Raw genomic sequence first — 23,703 nt, 5'->3', positions numbered from 1 at the left:
CAATTTCTGGAAGTCATTTTTCAATTCTCAATTGATAAGCAGCAAATTCTTACATAGGAGAAAGCTTCTACAAAAGCTGTAAACCATTCAGAGAGCCTCTAGATGCATATGAGAAATAAAAAGCTATCAATGACTTTTTGACAAAGCTTTGCCTACCACACTACTCTAAAGGGAAAAGTGTAATTTTCCTCTAACTGTAACTTCATATACATTTTCTGAGATCAAGTTATGGTTGAATTGCCATCAACATTTTCAATTTTCTTCATACATTTTTACAACACACTCACTTCAGCAGTATTTACCGTTATCACCCCCAGCAGTCAAGGTTATTGCAGAAGGTGTTATTTGCCAAGAACCTGGTACTTGAAGACCTCTTCTGTCTGCCCAGCTGATTTGTAGGTGGAGAAAAGGAGCCTTGCTGAGAGAAAAGTGGAAGGAACCAACATAATCACATACACATAATCCATAAATATCTACGTAAGAATGGAGCAGAAAATGCATGAGGCATCCTTCTCTAATGGGACTCAACTAAACTCAGAACATACTTTTTTCACAGGTGGCAAGAAGAAATGACAGCATATAATTTCAACTAATTTGTTGTAGAAGGATTGCCCATACAGCTCCCACAAGGGCTGGCAGCCTAACTATAGACAGACCTGCCCAGAATTCCTGCTATACACACAGGACACACCTAAGTGCTTCTAGCCCTGTTTAACAGCTGAAGGAGCAAGATACAAAGCAATACAACACTTAAAGGCTACCCTCAGGAAGATCTCTGCAAGGAGAAAATGCCAAGAGCTACACTATAAATAGCATGTCTGGATAGCCCTAACCATGTGTTAACTTCACAGCGCCTTGAAGGCACCCATTGCCAAAACAAAGATATATGGAGAGGGAATCCACATGACACGTTCTTCATTTGGTCCTATTCCGTATCTCTGTTGCTCTCACAGAGACTGGAAGAAGAGAGATGCTTCTTTCATTCACAGATGACATGAAGCTGGGAAGGGCCATCAGCACACCACATGTCAGAAATCAAAATGGCCATGACCAACAGGGAAAAAGGTTCTGAACAAAATCAGGATGTAATTTGACAAAGGACAAGGGCATGAAAACAGAGAGGAAGGCTGCCTGTTAGACTGCAATCTAACGAGGAAGGATCTGATGGTCAACATAGATCAACAAATTGAACATGAATCAACACATTGTTGATAAAAAGGTAGACGCCGCACCAGGGATAATCACATTCTCAGCAACGTTCATCCTAATTATCATCGTGGCTGGTATCACTCAGCAGTCAGTAATGAACCACCAACATTCATCCTACTTACATGCTTCTTTCCCTTGCATTTTTAACATTTCAAATAATACCAAATGTAAGGTACAGTGATAGATACACCAGTGATTTATTGGAGGAAAGAAAGAGCGTTCTGTTGCTCATAGAAGCATGGTGCTATTCACAGGACATAATTCCCAGCTTCAGGGGAGGAAAAAAACATTCCATATCTGAGCAAGAGAATTAAGCATTATGTTAATTATGAATAATTGTAAAACTGTGCTCTGAATAAAGAAGGAATAAAATTAATTTTGGAGTGAGACCATAAATTTCTCCTGACATCCTAGAAGTCTTGAAAAGACAGATCAGATATAAAAGCTACTATGCTCCCCCCAAGAGAAATATTCAAGTGCATCCCAAGGAATCTGAACCTAAGGGTTCTTTGAAAAAGGGGGTGCCTGAATGTGCATTATTAGAGAATCCTAGTTATGCTCTTTCTAGCAGAGGAAGCTTGCCAAGGCAGAATTTCAGAAAGCCCGAGACCTCAATTGCTACCGTGGAATCATGTATTTATCTCAGAGTAAGTAGACTGATGCTTGTGTAAGTAGATTAAGTACAAATTTGCTTTTATTTCTTTACCCATATTTCACCAATGTGTGATTATGTTATTACATCCAGATACTACAAATAAATGCTTTCACTTCTAGTTTACCTTAATCTGCCTTAGCCTACGGCCCAGCTACCCATCCCAGCCTCTGCAGTGTCCACAGGTAAGAGAGGTGCTTCCCCTCATATCACAAAGCTCAGCTTCTGGCACTGCAGGAATCGGACAGGACCCAAGCGTCCTCAGGGACTTGCAACAACTGAAGAGGCTCTCTGACACGCAACAGGATCTCACGGTGCACACTCATCCCTTGCAACTGTTGATGTCTAGGTCACAAGCAGGCCTCCTGCTGACCACCTCCTACACAGGAGCTATCCTTGCTTACTCCCCACTCACCTCAAATCTTTACATTATTTCAAAGGCAGGTGTGTGTGCAAAAACAATCAAGGTAAGTGTTATCATTACTATCAGAATGCGGGCATCTAAAACATTTGGAACTTTCACTATTCAAGAAATCAGACACTTTGTTCAGAATTCTTGAAATAATATTTGAGATCTAAATGCAAACATATTGCATTAAATAAGTTGTACTGCTCCTCATATATTTTTGCTTCTGCTGTGTTTACATTACTGTTCAACACAGAAGGACGTCAGTCTTATTGCATAGATCCAGGCAGTACTTCAAGCCAACTGACAAATGATCTAGTGGAAACAGATTGAAGTGTTAATGTCCTTTTAACTGTTCTTTACTAGAAACATGAAAATCGTAACACAGTACTAAACCAATAGTTACTTTGGTTTCTGAACTTCAAGAAGAGTCCTCTGTTCTTCCTCTTCCATTTTTGCATCTGTCCAGGGACTGGATGGGGAAGATGACAATTACTGTCAGAGAAGAATTGAAACCTCAGTTGTGCTCAGTTGTGCTCACTTCAAAATCTCTGAGATAAATACAAAGTAATCTTCAGGAAAAAATGATTTGTAGCAAGTCTGTCTGGAGAAATGGAAAGAACCGAATACAATCCCACAGTAAAATTCTGCTGCTGAGAATTCCATTCCAGAAAAGCATTTGTGAACACTAGGTAAGTGACTAAGTAGATGTGACTTTTATCTCAAGAACTTGTCAAAGGAACTGACCGTGTATTAAGGTAATTAAATCTTCTTGGTGATAAAGAACTGAAACTTGAAAACCAAAACTGTAAGTCACACTTCTGTAAGACTTAAGAGTGGTAGTGGTTCTTGTAATATCCCCCATTCAAAGAATAAGGAGTTGAAATTATAATACTTTAAGTTGTACTTTGGGTCACTAAATAACATTTAGATCACAGAGGTTTTCCAATGCCCACTTCCAAAGCTACTATATTAATATAGGCAATTTTTTCTATTACATGAATAACATAATAATGTAGTATGACTTTTTCTCTGAGTATTATAATTTTGCATTCTCTCCCCATGTCAGAGTTTATTTCAGCTATTCAATATTGGATCTGTTTGAAAAATAAAAAGGATACACTTGGCAACATTCAGGATAAACACTGTGATGAATCACACACTCTTGTAAGGTGTATATTTCTCCTATGAAAACATTTTAATTCATACGCACGTTTGTTTGTCTGTGGGAGACAACATTTTTGTTGTGCTTTTATGAGGTCTTGGGCTATAAATCAGTTGTGTACTGACTGAGTCTGGAGGGAATGTCTCCTAAATTTCAAATACATCTGTACCTCTTTAAATCTGTCATCTAATTTCCAAGAGTTTAAAGGAGAAACAAAAAAAAACCCAAACACTATTTAATTGTGACTTCAACAAAAACAATGCTTTCTCTTCTATCACTGAAGAAACAAAAGCAGAAAATTATGCTAAAATTATACTCCCTCGCCTGCAAACACTGGAGCCACTGCTTAATCAATATTCTCTATTCCTTGCTCTCCAACAGATAAAGGCTTTAACACGTTAGGCAGTGTATGTTTTTCACAATGTAGACTTTAAAGCTTGCTGAAATCAAATGTGTCCTTTATGAGAGCTCCAGTAGTCTTGGACACATCCAAGAAAAGCATTGATATGGCACTGTACTCAACCACCTCTCTCACCTCTTCTCTTTTCCCTTCTCTCAGGGCCCCATTCCTTTCTGAAATAATGCCATCACTGAGCTGAAAGCAAGTTAGGGTTTAACACAGAGAGGCTAATTTGATAACTCAATGAACTTCTGAATCATATCTAAAAAGGACTTTCCTGTTGAGGATACGCTATATGCTGAGAGCATGCTACACTGATACAGCATTATTCACATTATTCTGCTACGCTTCATGCACAAGTATCTTAACAGAGACACTGTTAGATGCATTGTCCGTGTATACAGATATGATCATTACACTAATCTACTGTGACCCACCAGACAACACCTGTAGTACTGAAGATAACTGGGCTTAAACAGACAAATTCCAGTCCTGTGAACAGTTCTATCTCTCGGAAAACAAAGCATAATTTTAAGGCAAAAAAGGTCAAGACTGAAGCTGGAACAGGCAGGTGTAATTTACTAAACTAATAACTACCCTCTTGGTTTCAGCTGTACCAAAGAGATCCACATTTTCACCGTGGGAGTGCAGAGAGGGTAACTCCCGCAACTCTACAGCTGAGAGCAGATTTTCACACAAAGCAGAGAAATTGATGATAAAGAGGGAGACTTGGCTAAACTTTACACATCATTCAGGCGTCAGCCCATGCTCCTTATCTCCCTGCAATTTTTCCTCCTCCCTGAAATTACACCACCTGAAGCTACAGCTGCAGAGCACCATGTTCTGAGACTGTACGGACAGAACTCACAGCCCCTCTGCCGCAGCCACGGCACCACCACTCCTCCAGCTTCTGACAACAGACCTGGAAAAACGACCAAGCTCTACAAGTGCACAGTGAGTTAACACAGGTGAAAAACAGATATATGAAAAAGTGGATTGCTCTCCTGTATAAGGGAGACAACTTCTATTTGTACCATATACCTAAGGTATCTACGTATGCTCTACTCTGGTCTACATGTGCAAAAATGTAACCACCAGATTCTCTCTTTAACAGAAATCAAATACTATTACTCTAGCATTTTGCTAAAAAAAAAATTAATAAATAAATAATAAATAAATAAAAATTTGTAAGCATTTTCAAAGATATGCCTCTAACATGAATAGACTGGACAAAGAACCTCAAAGATATATTGTTGCCTTGAAAAGCAAAACAAATCAAAGATCAGAACCTGAGGTCAGAAAAGGCGATACTTACTCCTTATTCCTGCTCCTAATGCACGGCTGGTAAAGGACTTTGACAGCATCCCAGGTCCCCACTGGTCCAGAGCTAGGCATGAAAATATCTCCAAACAGTGTAAAAACACTGTGGGAGGAGAAACTTCCTAAAGACTCCACCAGCAACGTGTCAGAATTTAAAAGCCAAATCTGTAAATGAAGAAATCATTTATTTTACTGAAGATGACATTAATTTCAATTTGTTCCTTTACTCTGATCCTAAATTAGCTGTTACTAAAGCCACATTCTCACAAAGTTTCTAACAAAGTGTTAACAGACGTAAATTGACATTTTATTATTCAGCACAGTCTTCACAGCCTCTGGTGGAGAAAAATGGGTTCATACAATAAAGTGATGCCTGATTTATCAGTCACTCTTAAGATCATTAATTCTGTGAAGTTGCCTCTTTTTGTGGCTGCAGCACATTCCCTTTCATAGTGACAAAAGAAACAATCCCAAGTGGTCTGTTGCAGTACCAAATGGATTATTTCTCTGATTTTATAGTTTTTAGGAATTAGTTGAGCATCTGATGTTGAACAATTGAGGGCTAAAGACAAGGAACTGAAAGAATGCCCACTTGGAAGTGCCAAAAATGAAGGATTTTTAGAAAAAAAACATGATAGTTATGACAGGATAGAGTTAAGACTTGCAAGGAAAAAGGCAACAATGAATGTGGTCTAAAAGGAAGGCTGGGGTTTACAAATGGCTGGAACAGACCCTTACTTGGAAAATAAATCTTCATCAAATCTCATAGTGGGACTGGCATTCTTCAGCACTAGTTGCTCACAGCAATTCACAGGACACTTACTGGGGAGAGTTTTGAGAAATCTGAACTTTTTGCATCACATTATATATCTTATTCAATCTTTGTGTGACTGTGCATCAGTGTTCCAACTTGGACTCAGGGCTTTCATGCTAAGCACTGTACAAAAAAGTCAGGCTTTTCCTTTATCCATAGCCTGCAGCAGTGAGGTGATCCGAGTTACTAATGGAAATCAATTTTTACAAGTCTTGAGCCTGTATGAAATGCTTATACATGAAATATTTATCATAGAAAACAGGATTCATGCAGCGCCGCTCACTAGAGAGTAATCTTTTGCTTCTCATGACCTAATCAGCTTCAAGTAAAACAAGTTACACGATGTTAGGGAGCAGACATATGATATCCCCTACGGAGGGAGGAAGCCCCTGCTAACGGGACACACAGTGTATGTCGTAATTGAACGTGACAGTCGCAATTTATCAGAGCCCAAGGTTCAGAACACTACAGGGGAAGCTCCATAAAGGAGGAATGAGATATATTGATAAAGATGTCTTGGGAGGAGGAGAATCACTTTAGCATATGCACATAAATGATGACAAGCAACTGCACTCGGCTTAGCAAGTGGCAGCTCATCGGTTTTGCTCTGGTAACTCACTGCACACATTCATAGCCGAAACTGCAAAATACCCCTCATTAGCTAGGACCATTACACACGGTGCCTTAAGCCAAGTGTTGAAGAGGTGTTGGAGAAAATGGGAAAAGAAGAGAAGTGTCCTATACACACAGGCCACTCCCAACATGCTTAGCTTTGACTAAACAGAGTTCCTTCCTTCTGAAATTATTAACACCTCCTTGTAAAGGAGCCTCCTGCGATGCTGTGATTAATCTTTTAGAGAACGTGGAGAGGGCAGATATAGGTAAAATATGTAAGGAAATCTGTATAAGCCACTTTTTTTTCTTTTCTGAGACAAAGAGACTTTTATTTATTATCAGCCTTTTAAAAAAGAACATTAAGAAGTATATAGCTTTCAGGAATTTGGTTATCACCAACTTAAATGACAGAAACTCAAATGATGATATACACAGATAATGTAATGTTAAGTGATACATGCAAAGGAAATCAGGAAAATAGTTATACATAATATTTGTGGTTTAAAAAAAAAATTAAAAAGACTTGTGAGAGCCTTTAAACTTAATTATCACACACGCAGCCTAAGCTGTGTGCATTCAGGTATGTAATCACAAACACCGCAAATGAGAATGTTCGGCCCATTGTCAAAACAAACAAGTGGGACAGCTGGTCCATGCCAAATCAGCTACCAGGTCACTTGACCCATGATTCCAGAACACCTCTTGGTGTGTGTACAGCACCTAGAACCTCACCCTGGACACGAGTAAGGGTTTTCTGATGTTAATCACAAAAAAATACTAATAACTCACTAACAAAATGGAAGGGATGCCAATCAGAAGCTAGTCCCTATGCTAACTCAGCCTGCTCCTGTAATCAATACACTGGCAAAAATGCAACTTGGAGATAGGAGTAATGTCAATCTGCTAAGTAAGTTGATTTTTCTGTTAGAAAATAACAATTTAATTCTCCATAAGCTTCTAAGCTTAAGCATCAGGTAACTTGGAAATATGTAAGCTACAAGGGAAAAATCACAATTTTTAATGACTCCTCAATTAGATTATGCATAGTGACAATTACGGGTGTGCTCGTGAGACCTTATTTTATCATCAGAGAGGAAGTATTTCTCAGTGGTTGTACAAATGTTATCTTGGAGCTAAAATTTATTTAAAAGCAACAGATACACACTTACCCTGGAATCTGGATGTTCATAAATTACAGAACTTGGACAATGTATATATAAAACAGTTTATTTAATCAGATTGCCTGTCTCGACAAAGTACATCTGTAAGTTTATCCAGGGCAGGAATCTATAGTCATGTATTTCCTTATCTTCTATGAATTCCTCAAACTGTAAAATTACAAATTCTTTGTCTATATTTCATTCATGAATAAAATAAAATATCCCAGATTATACCAAGTGCATAGTTGTAAGATAACTCCAGATTTAAATTTCTATCCATCTTAGAAGTTTGAGGAATTTAGCTGTCACTATTTAAATATCAAGCTTAACCAAGTTTAATAGAATTAGAACATTAAGTATAATAGGCAATTTTATTTTTGTTTGCACTTCACTTTGCAATACAATGTACTGACTACATTAGTAGTCTCTGCTGACTTAAGACAATATTTGTGAAAGATGCTATACAATGTGCTGAACTTCTGGTGATTAAAGATAAGAAGCACCGGAGCAAGAAGATGAGATATATATTATAAAGTCAAAACTTAGGCTTTCCATATTTTCTGAACAGAAAACACAGTGTTATTTCTGTGCTACTTGTGGTGCATTTATAGTACTTTCACTACTGTATTAATACAGAAAATTTCTGTATGTGCTTAGATTTAAAAACAGGCAGAAATTTCTGACTTGAACAGAACTATTCAACACAAGAATTTTAATTCATTAACTTTTGTTGCACACACAATCGTGATCAGCATAAATAATACATTTTAGGAGCTGGGATTCAGAGATTAAACTTTTTCAAGATAAAAAAAAACTTACCAGAATATAGATTTTTCCATCATCCCCTTTTATGGTGAATCTAAATGTGCTTTTAGCAGAGGACAATTCCAAAAGACACTGAGCAACCATGCTCTGTAGGAAGTGAGACCTGTTTAAGAATTAACATACATATTTCAAATATAATTAAAAAAAGAACTGTGACAGATAAATAGGGCATGAGACAAGATAGCCAAAGTTCTGTTTCATCTTAGTCTCAACTTCAAACTGAATTACTCGAAAATTCAAAAATCTCACTTCCAGTTAATCATTTCAAGCTTTACTTAATTTAACCTTATATATTGTAACCTTCTATCTACACAGTCACCAGATGTCATGCAAGCTTAAATAGTTCAAAATAAAGAAGCATTGTATTTTGCCTTATCATCTGAACAGTGAGACGCTGTGACAAATCATACAGGAGCTCTCTCCTTCTGCATCATAAACACACACACAAGCACACACAAATACAAACAAAATTGGACATGAATGAATTCAGATCACATTACCTTCACAGTGCTTAATCCTGTGATGATTACATGTAATTTACCTGCACTTTGTTACTATAAGTAATTATTAAAGAAACTAAAATTTTGCTATTTTTCTAGCATGCTTTCCAAAACATAAACCTGAGCACATTATCTGGGTTTTAAAATTTTTTTTATTTTTACTTTTTACCTTGGTGTTGCACTGAAACTTCCCTCAGATGGCTGGATAATCACCTCGGTGACATAATATTTAATGGTATCTAAAATGACAGAAAATTTTTTCAAGTACACCAGAACAACAGACTTGTTAAGAAGAGACTGTAAGTCACCGTATCGCTAATCCTAATTAAACTCCCGTTCAGCACTCAGTTAAAAGGTGCACAGATGGTCAAGTTCTGCTTTGGTTTGTGCAAGGAGAAGCAACCAATAACAGAAAACATACATTGCTAGAAGAGAACTGCTCGGAGCTAATTACATGATCAGCAATTTGTCATTCATATTGATCCTTGCTTAACGCTGGGAACAATCATCTTGAAAGAAAGCAAGCAAGAGCTCAAGCCAAACCTGAAAGATGAATTGAAAGAACTTTCCTAAAGCACTGAGATCAGCACAGCTTACATAAGTATTTTAGTATTCTCTGCTGCTCAGTAATGCTGCAGTGAATCACAAGAGACAGTTTTAATAACAGCACACACAGGGGAATAATTTCTTCTTTGCTCAAATTGCAGAATAGAACTTCTTTCCAAAAATCACACTAACTCAACACTAATACTGCGTACATTCCGAGTTTCAATTAACTCTTCCCTAAAAGCTCCAATAAGACATCCTTTAACACTAAATGGAAGTGTTTAAGTACAGAATTTAAACCCTAACAATAAAGTCAGGTGAAAGATGATCATCTTGAAGCTCTGGGTCCACACTACAAACACAGCCTAACCAGAAGGCCAGCAGAACAGATTAAGCATATAGAGTAAATAAATTAATTCTATTAAGCCTTAACAGGTAAGCAGTACAGTTCCATAAATTTTAAGGGCAGAAGGGATTGTCTCATCTGATCTCTGTCCACATGCACCATTAAAAGTGGATGAAAGCATTTCAGGAAGATGCTTAATTTGTTTTAAAGATTCCAAAGGCTTGGTATCCCACCACTTCTCCAGATAGTACCACACTTTTTAAATTATGCTCACAGGTAGGAAATTATATTTTAGCTCTAAGTTTAATTTTAGTCTGCTCCATGTTGTGCCTAGAGCTGGGAGACAAGAGGAAAAGAAGCCAATTCAGTCACTCTAGCTCCCTAGCTGTTGACCTTGAATAAGGAATTGGTGCTAGTACTGCAAGGACACTGGGAATTAAGGTGATGCTTGCTTGCAGAGAGACAGAAGGTGGGATTTCCCAAGAAAAAAATTGCATGAGTATATGGGGACAGAGTTGGGGGAAGGAATAGCTGACAGGAGAATTTCACAGCCAAATCTGGCCTCCACAGCCACCCCACTCCAATCCAGCTTTATCTTCAAGGCACTGCTATCTACTCATGAGGAAGTACCAAAGCAGGACAGTCAAGACTGCTCGCTAGTCTCTTTTCACAGAGATGGCTCTGTCTAGGCTTATACCATTTACATCTCTGGTTATTATTTTTATCTGTTCTTTGAACTCTCCGTAAAGTTCCTGCAGTACTGAAGAAACAGGGTAAAACAACAGACATGCTATCTAACTTCAGCCATGCAGAGTCCAGCCCAACTCTCTGCACGTCTACACAGTATTTGCCTTTTCCCATACACTGTGATCACATCAACTACTGGTTGCTACAGTTGGCTGAAGGCTTAGACTAAGGCATCTATTTATTCATTATGATCTGTAAAGCTCTTTTCCAAACACAGTTTTCCCAAGGTCTTACAACCTGCATTCTGAGCTTTCAAACACCCTACCTTAAATTTGGTTTTAATGTCTGTACTGTTCAGATCCCTGTACAGGACAATCAGACCCTCCTGTAACAGAAGACCCAACCTTCTGCCTTGTGTCTCCTCATGAGTTATTTCTTAAACAGGCTTTGTATTTTCTGAGAAGTTTTTATATTCTCCATGTCTCTGAACTGAGCCAGGCTCATGCTGACTAGTGCAGTGGGGGAGAGGGAGAATGAAAGAATAAACTGCTACTAACAGTCTTACCATTGCTTCCTTCTTGTTAATAGCTGCATTTTAAAAACAATCAGAGGCTCATCTTTACACTACTCCAGGTAAACCCCCCTGATTCAATATAATGACAGCTTTTAAACCAATAATCACATCTCATGGTCGAATCATGACAAGAGGTATCTTGCTTCTTTGACAAGGCTTCCTTTCCATGAAATCAGGCTGGCTGTCAGCAATCATCCCTTTAGTTTCCAGTTCTGTGTTGATCAAGTATTGACCTTTCTGTAATTCTGTAGGACTGACAGCAAAATAAACAACTTGTAATTCCTCAGGTGTCCTTTTTTATTGGGATTCCTAGTAAACTGGAATCACGCACTGAGTCTTCCAAGGCCTTGGAATTAGATTAATATCCCACAGAACAAGGATGAGGAAAATCCCTGTCACTAGTCACTTTCAAGGTCTAACAATGGAAGCAACAACCTCCTCTGTTCCAGAAGGGAATGCGACAAACACACAGGAATCAGCCCTGCACCCTACTGATAAACTACTTCCCTCCAGAGCATTTAACTTTCAGTGCTCAATGGCTGATGCAGCGAAATCTAGTTTGGTTTGTACATCCCATACCTGATGATACTGTTTCTCCCAGCGTTGTCTTGCAGCGCTTACAAATTACTCTGGTATTTTCGTTTGATTTCTGTAGGACAAAGAAATGTCATTTAAATGTCACTCAAGTTATTCTGAAAAGGGATTGTATAATTTTAACATACTCTCCAGAGTACACAGTGAACTTTGTACTTGTTTCTGTTCTCTTTATGTTTACATACACACAGATTTGCATTCACTGTTTCAGCTTTCTACACTTCCACTTGCTTGCATGATAGTCCAGAAAGGTGCAGTGCATTCTGTTCTTGAACAATCCCCTCTCCTTCAATTCAAGTAGAAACAGAAAAGATATTGACAAAGAATAAGAATAATGGTCAGAGCTGCAAAACAGTTTCCATACGTGGAAAGAAAACACACGTAATGGGAGAAAGCACGAAAGACAGAAAACTGAGCGGTATCGTTGACATATATAAAATCACAAATGTTTAAGAAAAGCTGAAGAGGAAAAAAACATTCACTCTCATAGCCCAGGCTATGAAATTATAAGATGATTTGTATCAAAGAAAAGGAAAGTATTTGTCACACAATGTATAATATAGCTTTGTACTCACTGAATGAAATATTTCTCATATTAAAAGTATACATAAGTTCAAAATGTCTTCAGGAATTCAGGGGAAGCAATGTTCATAAAAGGCTTATTAAAAACAAAAAATGTGGATAATAACCTCTATTTCAAAAAGTCTCTACACTGGCCAAAACATCTCTCAATATTTGCCTTACTCTTATGCATCCATTAAAAAGATCTCATTTCTAGATGAACCTGTGATCTGCCCTAGTAACACTCCTGCTGATTCCAGGGTTATATTTAAATTCCCTATCAGTATGAAGATACAAGCAAGCACAACTCCACAGTTAATAAACCCTTCTGGAGCTAGAAATCCTGAGAATGTAATGAGAAGACATGTAAACTGGATTTTTACATGTGGTCTTTGTACAAACACCTTTATAATTGTTCGTAACAGTATACAGCACATAAAAATATCTGTGTGTAATTGAACAACTACTGTGTTATTGGCTTGGTTTGTAAGTCCAAACAAGTCACTATCAACTTGAGAAATCATATTGCAGCGCATGGCTACGAAAATATTATCTAAATTTAGCACAAATTAAACTAGTTGAGGGGAAAAAAATCCAAAACAGGCTGTCTTCAGAACCTGGATTGTGGACTTTCGTTCTACACTGACTTCCAAGCACAACTATCCTAATCAAAAAATTGAATAATGCTTTGTTAATTTATTTATTGTAATTCAGGTGCCTTGAAGGACATGTGGTCTGTAATTAAACTGGTGATGAAAGAGATTATACACAAGTCAAATAGATACATTGGGTCCATTTTTTCATCTACTCTACAGAAAAGTGTAAATACTTCCCGCTACAATGATATGGAAGGGGTAAACAAGGGAGACAGAGGAGTTGTACACACCAGTCTGCATCATGAAGTAGGTTGTACTTAGTGTAACAATCTGCACTAAAATATAGTCAAATGACAGATCATCTGTTCAGGAACAATAGCAACAACAAAGCCAGTGACGATAAAATAAAGAAATACATAGTGGAAGACAGGGGTATTGGTCAAAAGCCAGCTGAACATGAGCCAGCAGTGTGCCCAGGTGGCCAAGAAGGCCAACAGGATCCTGGCTTTTATCAGCAATAGTGTGGCCAGCAGGGCTAGGGCAGTGATCGTCCCTCTCTACTTGGCACTGCTGAGGTTCCACCTCCAATCCTGTGTTCAGTTTTGGGCCCCTCACTACAAGAAAGACATTGAGCTGCTGGAGAATCTCCAAAGAAGGACAACGAAGCTGGTGAAGGGTCTAGAGAACAAGTCTTATGAGGAGCAGCTGAGGGTTGTTTAGTCTGGAGAAAAGGAGGCTGAAAGGAGACCTTATCACTCCTTATCACCCTCTACAGCTACCTGAAAGGGGGTTGTAGTGAGGTGGGTGTCGGTCTCTTCTCCCAAGTAGCAAGTGATAGGACGAGAGGGAATGGCCTCAAGTTGCAAGAGGGAAGGTTTAGATTTGATATTAGGAAAAATTTCTTCACTGAAAGGGTTGTCAAGCATTGGAACAGGCTGCCCAGGGAAGTAGTTAAGTCGCCATCCTTGGAGATATTTAAAAGATGTGCAGACATGGCACACAGGGACATGGTTTAGTGGTGGACTTGGCAGTGTTACGTTAATTGTTGGACCTGATGATCTTAAAGGTCTTTTCCAACCTAAATGATTCTATGATTCTAAAAGTCAAAGGAATTTAGATGATGGTAGCTAACGAAACCACAGTTACTAATGAGATGCTATAAACCAAAGCGCAAATATGACCTCTGTATCAACTGCATAGTTGATACAGATAAACAGAAAAATACAACATTTTCAGAATTAGTGAGATGACTGCTGCAAGAATGGATCTATAAAGTATGTTAAAATTTGGAAAATGGTTTGGAAAACTGCTACAAAAATACTTTGTAGAAAATAAATACACCTTAGAGATAAAAAGAGATACAGAGCTGCAATTCTCAGCGTGCTTAATTTAATAAGAAGGTAACTGAGTCAGGATGATTAACCACTGAAACAGCTTACCAAAGAATGTGATAAAGCTTCCATCATTTGAAGTATTAAATCTATACTGGACATCTTTCTGAAAGCAATAGCTCAGACAGAACTGATGGATTTCATGCTGGAAATACCTAACAGAGTTCTCTGATCTGTACTATGCAAACCCTAAAATGAACAGAAAGGACCACTCTAGCTCCATGAAAAACAGAAAGCATCTCACGCAGAATCTGAACTTATGATCACGAAGTCCTGCTTGTTCCTCACAAACCAGCAATCAAACTAAAAGCCCCACGGAGAGCCCAACAGCCTCTGTTAAAGCTTCAGAGAGCTGACTATGTTGGAAGTACAGCCCCCTTGTCACGTAAATCAGAGAAAATACCTGGTTCACATGTATGTAGTTAATCCCTTCCCTGGTTCCTACCATGCTATTCCGCTCAAACATATACAGTAAAATTACTTGCTTGACATGAAGAGCAAGGATAAGCAGACTGGGTTTTGTGAAAACCAGTATTCGATGTTTGTACAAATACTGCATGGTACAAGTATATAATATACCGTAGTTCCTTGAAAGCCACAACTTGAATGTTTTTTTCTGACTACAATTACAGGTGCTAGCTGAGAACTGTGCAGTATGGTACTTAAAAACACCACTAACTCGTCATATCATGCTTCAACAGGAAAAGCAATAGTTTTAGCTAGACTAATTAAATCAATAAATCTACTTGACAACTTGCAGCTCCTGGCAATCTGCAGATGGAGGTGGATCACCAGCCTAATATTTTCTGTTTCTGTTCCTAAGGATTCCTGATATGGTGTCAAGGAAAATATTTTCCCCAAGAGATACCATTAGGATGCTTCAAGACCATGTGACATTTAAAAACTGTCTCACACTGGAAGACTAATAGATGTGAGAAATATGTTTGCAATGCATGGATGCTGTCTTAGTCCCACTGGAGGCTGGAAAAGATTGTTTAAGCATCTCTGGTACATTCCTGATACTATTTTGGTCATAGGCACACACTTTACAAAGAACTGCAATGCAATTAAAAAAGAACTTTCATACTGGGGCAGACTGCAACAATATTCTCTGAAATAAGAACATTTATGCCAGCAGCAATCTATCTTGCCTGTAACTTTCTATTACTCATATTATGGAAGAATTTTCTGTTTCGGCATGAGGGTTTTTTTCCTTATTAGTCTAGTTTCTGCTGGATCTTATGGTTTTGCTCATTTGCTTGGCAACTGAGTGATGCTGGAAACAAGCAAACACAGAAATGAGTTTTCATTGCAAGTGTGAAAGATGTAGAAAGAGGGTTTGACACAAAGAAGGGAAGAATTCTCGAGTTTAAGGAAGCAAAAATTAAAATTCATCACACTAAACTACTATTGCATGCCTCTGACAGAAAATAGCTTCGTCCCTCATTCAAAGGTTCTGCTCTTTTCCTGGTTTGACATACATCTCAGTAGCGTCTTTGTCCCACATTGTTTTATCACGTTTCTGCCTCAAAAACAACAATTTTCTGGCAAATATTCTCTTTGACTGATGGAAGAAGAGAGTTGGCCAGAGTGCTCCCCTGTCTTTGGGCTGCAATCTGAACTCCATGCAGCCTGCCTCTTCCTGTCTCTGTTTCCATTGTTCTAAGATCTCTTTTGAGACTACTGAAATGTGAGATAATTCATTTTGAGGACCTTTGGCAGAAAGCATTGTCCTCTTGGAAAACTGAAATCTTCTGCTCAGCCTCCTTCTTAAGGATACTTAGAAGAAATCACTCCAATTGCCACAGAGTTAATCCAAATTAATCTACTTCTCCCATGCTGATATCCTTTCAGGGGATCAGTTCTTATTTTCCCCTCCCCATATTCTGCTTTTCAAAGAACAATGGAGCAAGAAATCAAAGGCACCACAGCTGCAAGACTTGCAGATATGGACCGTAGGACAGATCTGTTCCCCAGGCAGACAGCTTGCCTGGATGCATTGTATCAGCAACTGTTGAACTGCAAGAATCCTGGCGATTTAGCTGAAGATAATACAAATCCCTAATGATGATAAGCAGCAGCAGCAGAGAGGTATCAGGGCCTCTGGTGTTAACTTCTCAACAGATCAAAAGTTTCATATTGGGAATCCGTACACAGCAAGTCATCAGCTGTCAGACACAAGTTGCCAAGGTAGCAATAGTTCCCATAGCTGTAGAAGGATTTCAGTCATTAGATTTAATACATGGTATTGGAAGAAAAGATGGTATCTGCAAGCCCAACCTTTGTCAACACAAATACAGACAAGCAGTAGATTAACAGAAAAGGCTTTATGGAAATGTAGGCTTTGGCAAGCAAAGTTCATGGATATTCTGGTAGAAGAAGAAAAGATTATTGCTTGAACTTTTATACAAGTGCTAGATTGCTAAGATTAGTAAAGCACTGAATTTTCCTTCTTCGTGGGTTCTATCTCACTATTGAAACATCAGTATCCCTACAAATGTTTTTTTTTTCTTGGGCAACAACAAATTTTTATGTTTCTAAGCCAAAAGATAGCCCTCTTCCTAGAGAGTCAGTTGATGGATAAATCCCCTCCTGGAACATCTCAGAAACATCAACACGAAGAATTATAACCTGGGGTGGCAGGTCCCTTTCACTAGACAGAGAGCAAACAAACTCAATTTCCTTACTGTATTCTAAGAGACGGCCACATCTGAATCCAAAACACATTCTGATCTTTCCGAGTTTTTCTAAAACTAAGAAAAAAAAATCACACCTTCCTTTGATCACATTTACGGTTATGCATGCAGTTACAGGTTGAGAAGAAAAAGCACTGTTACTCGAGTTTCCTCCTTGTTCTTTGCTCCACTGTCCTTTGACAAGCACCTAACCTATTACAGTTATTATCTTACTAAATGTTGATATCCTTCACTCAGGATTATTTGGGGGGAAATATTTGGGTTTAGAACTACATAATTAAATTGTTTCTAATTCAGTTTATAGGAAGAAGTTCTTCTTGCATATCTAGGTCAACATCAAGACCATGGTGCATGCTTTACAAAATGCAAATCATAGCCTAGAATATTTTCTGGCTTCTGTATAACTGAATGTCAACAATTCCCTATGACCTTCAAAACAGCTCTGTAATACATAGAAGTTAAATAAACCAGTGACAAAAAAGTGTTTTACAAGGAAAAAAGTCCAAATACATTCACTTAAGAATTACTCCAACAAAATACTTTACCAAGTTGGAGCCGCTCTGAGAAGCTTGGTGTCCAGTCTCTGAGCAGCACATGGGAGATTCAGGCATATGTGATTCATTTCCTGAATTCAACAGAAAAAAAGTGTCTCCAAGGAAACAGTCATCATGCTGAGGGTGCAAAGTGCTTCTGGCAAAGGGGTTAGGGTGACAACACCACTCTTCAACTAAAGCACTCCAGTTTTCACTTGGTAGAGGAAGAACTCTGCGAAATTTCCTAAGAAGGAAGAAGCAAAAAATATTTCAATATATTATATTATTTTCTAAGACACCAAAAGAGAGCTTGGACTCCTTATAAAAAGTGGGGGGGGAGTACAGAATTTTCTCCAAAAGCAAGTGCTTGACTCTTCTTTCAGTCAAAGGCACTTTCCTTGGATGAATTCTGAGAAAGCAATGGCTGAGTGTTTCCTGCCAAGTTTGTGATGAAGCATTTCCCAAGGGTGAATCTCCAATGGTTATAAGGCAGAACTTGGCATAATCCTCTCCTGAAATGAATCACATGGCAAAAATAAAACAGTTCTACCCAGTCATGAAAAATGTAACAATGGGAATTCTGCAATTATATTTATTATTACTTCTTGTAAAGTTCCCTTGCACCAAATGTTGACACAAAAACAACAGACACAGCCTGCTGCCACGGCAAGGGAGAGCATGTCCTTCGAAGCCCCTCAAAGTCAGACATCAGACTTTGAAAAAGCTAAATCCTGACAAAAATACAACAGTATATCTCAGTATAATTTCATTTTTTTAAAAAGAGGATAACATAATCTTAATTTAGATTCAGATTCAACTTTCAGAAGTCACATACAAAACAACCCAAATCCCTTTCTCCTGGGCAGCTGTATGGACCGAGGAGGTTGCTCCAGGGAATACCAGACTTTGCTTTGGTTATCAGTTGGGTTTTTTTAACTTACTTTCTTTGGTTACACACAGTGCCAGAAGATTTTATAAGCCAATGTTTGGAATCACTGCTTTAAGTTATAAACTATACATTTAAAGCTAGAATATCTACATGTGGCTATATAAATACCATCTTCACCACCACACATCAGTGGTCAATATTTTCCTGCCTACAGTTCCCACAGACATCCATTCTGTTATCCCACCACATGTGATTTTATTAAGAAGGTGTAAGTGTTGGTGAATACTGTCCAGATATTTATGCTTTCTTTAATCTGTCTTTTCTAGAAAACTATTGCACGGGGAAGCAATTCAGCCCCTTTACCAAAACAATGGGCAACGGCTTTAACAGTGTGCACCTCTCCAACAGACGTACTGTTTGTTGCAGAGCTGTGCTTTCTGCTCTCTGCCTAGTTTCCTTGAATGCTTTCCTTTTGTTTCCTAACTTCTTCTGCTCTTGCCTGAAACCTTTACACAGAGTTTCTTGATTCTACTCCTTACTTAAAACTTGCAAATACAACTTTGCTTATGGTGCTCGTTCGCAAATAAACACACAGTTGTTAAGCTAACAGTTAAGACACCCTCCCTTTCCTGCAATTCACAGACTATTCTTTTCAGAAGATGCCAGTTCTTCCCTTTGTAGTTTCTTGTGCCTTTTGTATTGTTGAGTGGATGAAAGTAAAATGTTTTATAAAACTTTTTTTTTTTCCCTAGATCGACAACACCTTTTAAACTGTGCTTGCCCCACCTGCAGATGAAAGTTGGAATAACTGGTCCTCTGACCCAGCTTTACCATAAAGACATATTGCTCTTTACACTACAGCAACAAAAAGCTGGTATTCCTCAGCAATGTTTTTTCAAGTGTTACATACAGGGGGGAAAAAAGACAGAGATTACCTTCAGCTGCAGACCAATGCTGTCCAGTTTCATTACATTTCCTTTTCTTTCCTCTGACAGTCTAGAGCATCAAGTTTTTGAATTTTTGCCCAAAAAAAAAGCAGTTGCTCCAACCAGTAAGAATTTTCTGAACAGACTCCTAACTTTTGAGTTATTCAGAACATACAGCATTTCTGCCATATTTTAGGCTTTTGCCGTTCACAGGAAGGAGCTTGTATTCTGGATCACTAGAATTGGAAAACTGTAACACCAATAAAAATGTAGCTTTCCGGAAAATCAGCAAAAAAGAAGCTTGAGATTTACTGAGTGCCGACTAACTTGAGGCTGCTAAATACAGTGAAAAAACCAAGCTAAGAGGCAGAGTCATCTCCCCAAACTTGCTCCTAATAACAACTGAGTTTCTACTTTAAGATAGCCACCTAGGCTGCCTCCACAGTCAGAGACAAACAACTCTTAGGTTAGCACCTTTAAGAGAATCTGTATCCTTCTGAAATTGTCTAGTATAGTCAGGCTGAACCTCCTTCCAGAGACAGTTCTCTGTCTCGAAACAGAGTAAGCTTAGGTAATTAATTTTAATTTTTTTTTTTTTCATTTCATCCTAAATTCCTCTTGCTTCAACTGAAGACCACTGCCATACTCTTTGCTGAAACTTCTAACATATTGGAAGACTCTTATGTCTCGTCCACAGTCTTATCTAAACTAAATTCAACTTACTTCAATTTCTTCTTAAAAGTATCATTTTCTAGAACCCAGGTTTTTCTTGTTACAGACCCTTTCCCAGTAATTCACACTTTTTAATAAGTTGCCCCTCACACAGTTCAGCAACTTCCCTTCCACCCCATCACCTGTGCTGCCATTGGCATACTCTCTCAGAATAACACAAGAAATCTGTAGCTAGAAGTTACTGACTACACTACCGTCTTCCTTTTGTAAGTGCTGGAACAGAAGGCATCGGATACACTGCCAGCTCCATGCTTCTACCTTTGTCTTGATTTTTTGTAGTGATAACATTCGGGGGGTCTCAGATGTTCCCTCCAAGGAGAAATGCCAAGCAAAGAGCCATGAACACGCCTTCTTTTTCCTTTCTCAAAAATTCTGACTGTGTCACCTCATAGGATGCAGAACCAAAAGATGTAAACTCCATGCATATGGATTTGATGCACTGAAATTCAGGAGGACACCCACTCAGAAACAAAAATATAAAAGCGCAATATCTTTTGAAATCAAATGTTACCGACTCAAAATTAGAAGCTTCATTACTTTACAAATGCATCAAAATAAGAGTTATGACTAGACTTTCTGATGAGATATTTCAGAAGAGACTGCCAGGAAAACCTCATTCAGTTATATTCAAGCTGGCCATAAATCCATATGGATGACAAGAAAGTAACAGGAGTTTACAGAATATACCACATTTGTATTACTATTTTGAGTATTAGGAGTGACACAGATTATTAAAGGCTGCAAGTGCATCTCTAACAATTCGTATATACCCGGCTGAAGCTGTCAAAATTGTTCATCAGAAGAGCCAGAAAATGCAGCAGCTTTTTATTAAAATTCTTATTCACTCTGCAGACTTTGTAAGGAACAGAGATAAGGCCAAGTCACGCAGTAAGAAACAGCTCCCGTGTTTTCCAAATTCAGCATCCCTGAACTATGTGGAGGTTGACGATGCTTAACAAAGGGAGCGGTGATCTACATCCCCCTTCTGACCAGCCACTCTCTAACTACGGCACAATGACTGAAGGGAATTTGTAAGAGACTGAGCAGAACTGAAGAGGACCCCTAAAACGCAGAGGAAGAAAGAAGTCTAGGCTCCAATTTTCCATTGTATTCCCTCCAAAATGGCAAAGATGTCAGCTACTAATAGACTACAAGTACTTTTAAAATCAATTAAAACTACAAACATCTGCAATATTTCCAGGCCAAAATGTTACAGCTTTTTGTTTGTACAGCAAAACCAGAAGCTATTATGACGAGTGCAAAGAGATTCTCTATGGACAAAAAGTCATAGATCTCAAAGCAGAAATTTTACACACAAGGAAGTCAGCTGCAAAACGAAATGTCTTGCTCAAAGCATAGCAGACAAGCAGGAAAAGATTCCAGATTTCCCAGCTTCCACGGCAATGCACAAAACTCCCTTTGTAAGGCATTTCTACCTTCCAGCCAGAATGAAATCAAGAAGTAAATGAATAAACAGTGAAAAACTGTTTCAGGTAATTTTGCTTTTAGTCATCCGTAGTGCTCCAAAAGTGTCCTCATCTATCAATTTCAAAATAAATACCTTTTAGCTGTCTCTCTAAGTACACAAAATAACATGAATACCCATCACCAGGGCATTTATGGCTATAAATACAAGACACTGCAGTACTCACCGGTCTTTTACTATGATGTCACCACAGGATTGACAGTAAAGGACATAATTCTTCTGGGGTTTCAGGCTTTCCCTCAAAGTAAAACCCAAATCTATAGATAGAAGAAGATACATTAATCTTCAAAACTGTGTAAAATTTTCAGTCACTTATACAGAAAAATCCTGACTAATACCTCAAACCAAAAAAGTTAAGAATCTAACAAAGCAAAATGCTGATATTTTAAACACAACCTTAATTTATTTACCTGTAGAAGCAAGTACTTAGATTTAGGAAAAACCTGCCATCTCTACCTCATGCCCCATGTTGCTGAGTAGGATCTGTATACATGATTAATTATTTTAAAGGTGCAAATCCTCTCCAAAGGAGTAGCTGAGCTATCGATATAATTACAGAGACTGTATAAGTTAAAATTCAATGACACTCATTTATAATGATATTTCTGCTAATCAGTGTCTCTGCAATATGAGGACACATTCCAATACGTAACGCAAAATAGTTGGGGTGTGAGGAGAAGGGCACTAGTTTTTAATTTTCAGGCAGGTAAGATACCAGCCGCTGTTGTGCCACTCAAGGAATAGATAGTGAGCACCACCCTCTGCAGGCCAGCAAAGCAAAAACAGTCTCACAAAAGCCATCTCACACAACTCCTCCTTTCTTAATTAAAGGGAGCTATAGAAGCCTCCACAAATTTTCAGATAACATTAAGTGGAAGAAAAGTAAGAGACTGTAAGCCTAGCTGTGTGTCTGAATATGTTTTCCATTGCCCATATTCTCAGCACTGGCATTCAGTATTGAAGATTTCGGTTGCAACCATAAATTGAACTTTAAAAGGTTCCAGAATTTCATATAAGAGACAAGTAGTTTTGCATACTAATATAAAACATTACAGACTAATTAGGGTTAGCCGATATATACATCGATTACCATCTGGTTCACATATGTGTTTTTCACTGGTATGACTTTCAAAAGTAAGCTTTTAAAACTTCATCTTTGATCTTTTGAAGCATGCCTCATTAATAAGACATACGAAATAATTTTTGTATAATTGAATTGTCAAAGCAGATGCATAATTACATTATGCACATTATTACATTACAGAAGCAACCTCAGCATACCATAAACTCAACAAAGTATTACAGTGTGTTTTTGGTGCTGAAACCATTATTGTGCATCACATAATTTTGGCCATTTAAAACCACAGAATGACAATTCTGTTTTATTCAATATATCTTTCTGTGTCACATCCTGTTACATGAATCTAAACATATTGAGCGTGGATGCTAGAATGAAAGGAAACACCAGCTATACTAACCATGCCTCCTACTTCTGCAATCACACCCTAGACCTGAATGAGCATCATGCAGACAGAGAAGGTAACTTTGCAGATGTCACTTGCAACATCGAACCTCTGCACCCTGAAGCTGTGAGAACAAGAACACCCAACACAAAATCACAGTCCTTCATGTCCAAGCGGTTGGTGACAACCTCAGCGCGATAACCTGGATGAATCATAATGCTGCATCTTCAGCAGATTCAGATCCCGTTAGTGCTTGGGAAAGAGCATCACTGTGAAGTGATACGGGACAGCACGGGGGAGGAACGGGGAGCGGTTCTCAGACTCCTACACAAAACAATTACTCAGCAACCGTCGTTCTCTTTCACTATTCCACCGTTTGCACTTTTTGATTTTTAAAACTGACAACTTTATTACATTTTATCAGCGCTACAGCGCGCCTTTCAGCCCCAGCCCCAGCAGCAGCAGCGCACGCACGATGCACAGCCCGAGCTGCTTCGGCTCCTTGGCTCTTTCTGTGCCGCAGAACCTACACTTTAAAGCCTCTGTTTGCACGTCACTGAAAACACCAAGCTTTCAGGGAACCCCTTTTTTACTAAACAACGGGCCAGCCCCTCCTC

The 23,703-nt window shown here is 38.4% G+C and overlaps 1 protein-coding gene across 1 annotated transcript; it reads right to left on the bottom strand.

Annotated features, from left to right (window-relative positions):
* Window positions 1–5,147: 5,147 nt before the first annotated feature.
* UBE3D (ubiquitin protein ligase E3D) lies at window positions 5,148–21,880 on the bottom strand (the record flags this gene model as incomplete). Its single annotated transcript, XM_010085576.1, has 6 exons — window positions 5,148–5,317; window positions 8,561–8,669; window positions 9,236–9,305; window positions 11,799–11,868; window positions 17,603–17,834; window positions 21,790–21,880. Coding segments are annotated over 6 exons (742 nt in total), but the record flags the coding sequence as incomplete, so codon positions are not given.
* Between the last annotated feature and the right edge of the window lie 1,823 nt (window positions 21,881–23,703).

The sequence above is a fragment of the Pterocles gutturalis genome, unplaced genomic scaffold (genome assembly GCF_000699245.1).
Source record: "Pterocles gutturalis isolate BGI_N339 unplaced genomic scaffold, ASM69924v1 scaffold12510, whole genome shotgun sequence".
Lineage (NCBI taxonomy): Eukaryota > Metazoa > Chordata > Aves > Pterocliformes > Pteroclidae > Pterocles > Pterocles gutturalis.
The sequence above is the reverse complement of the archived record's forward strand: the minus strand, read 5'-3'. Positions and strand labels throughout refer to the sequence as shown.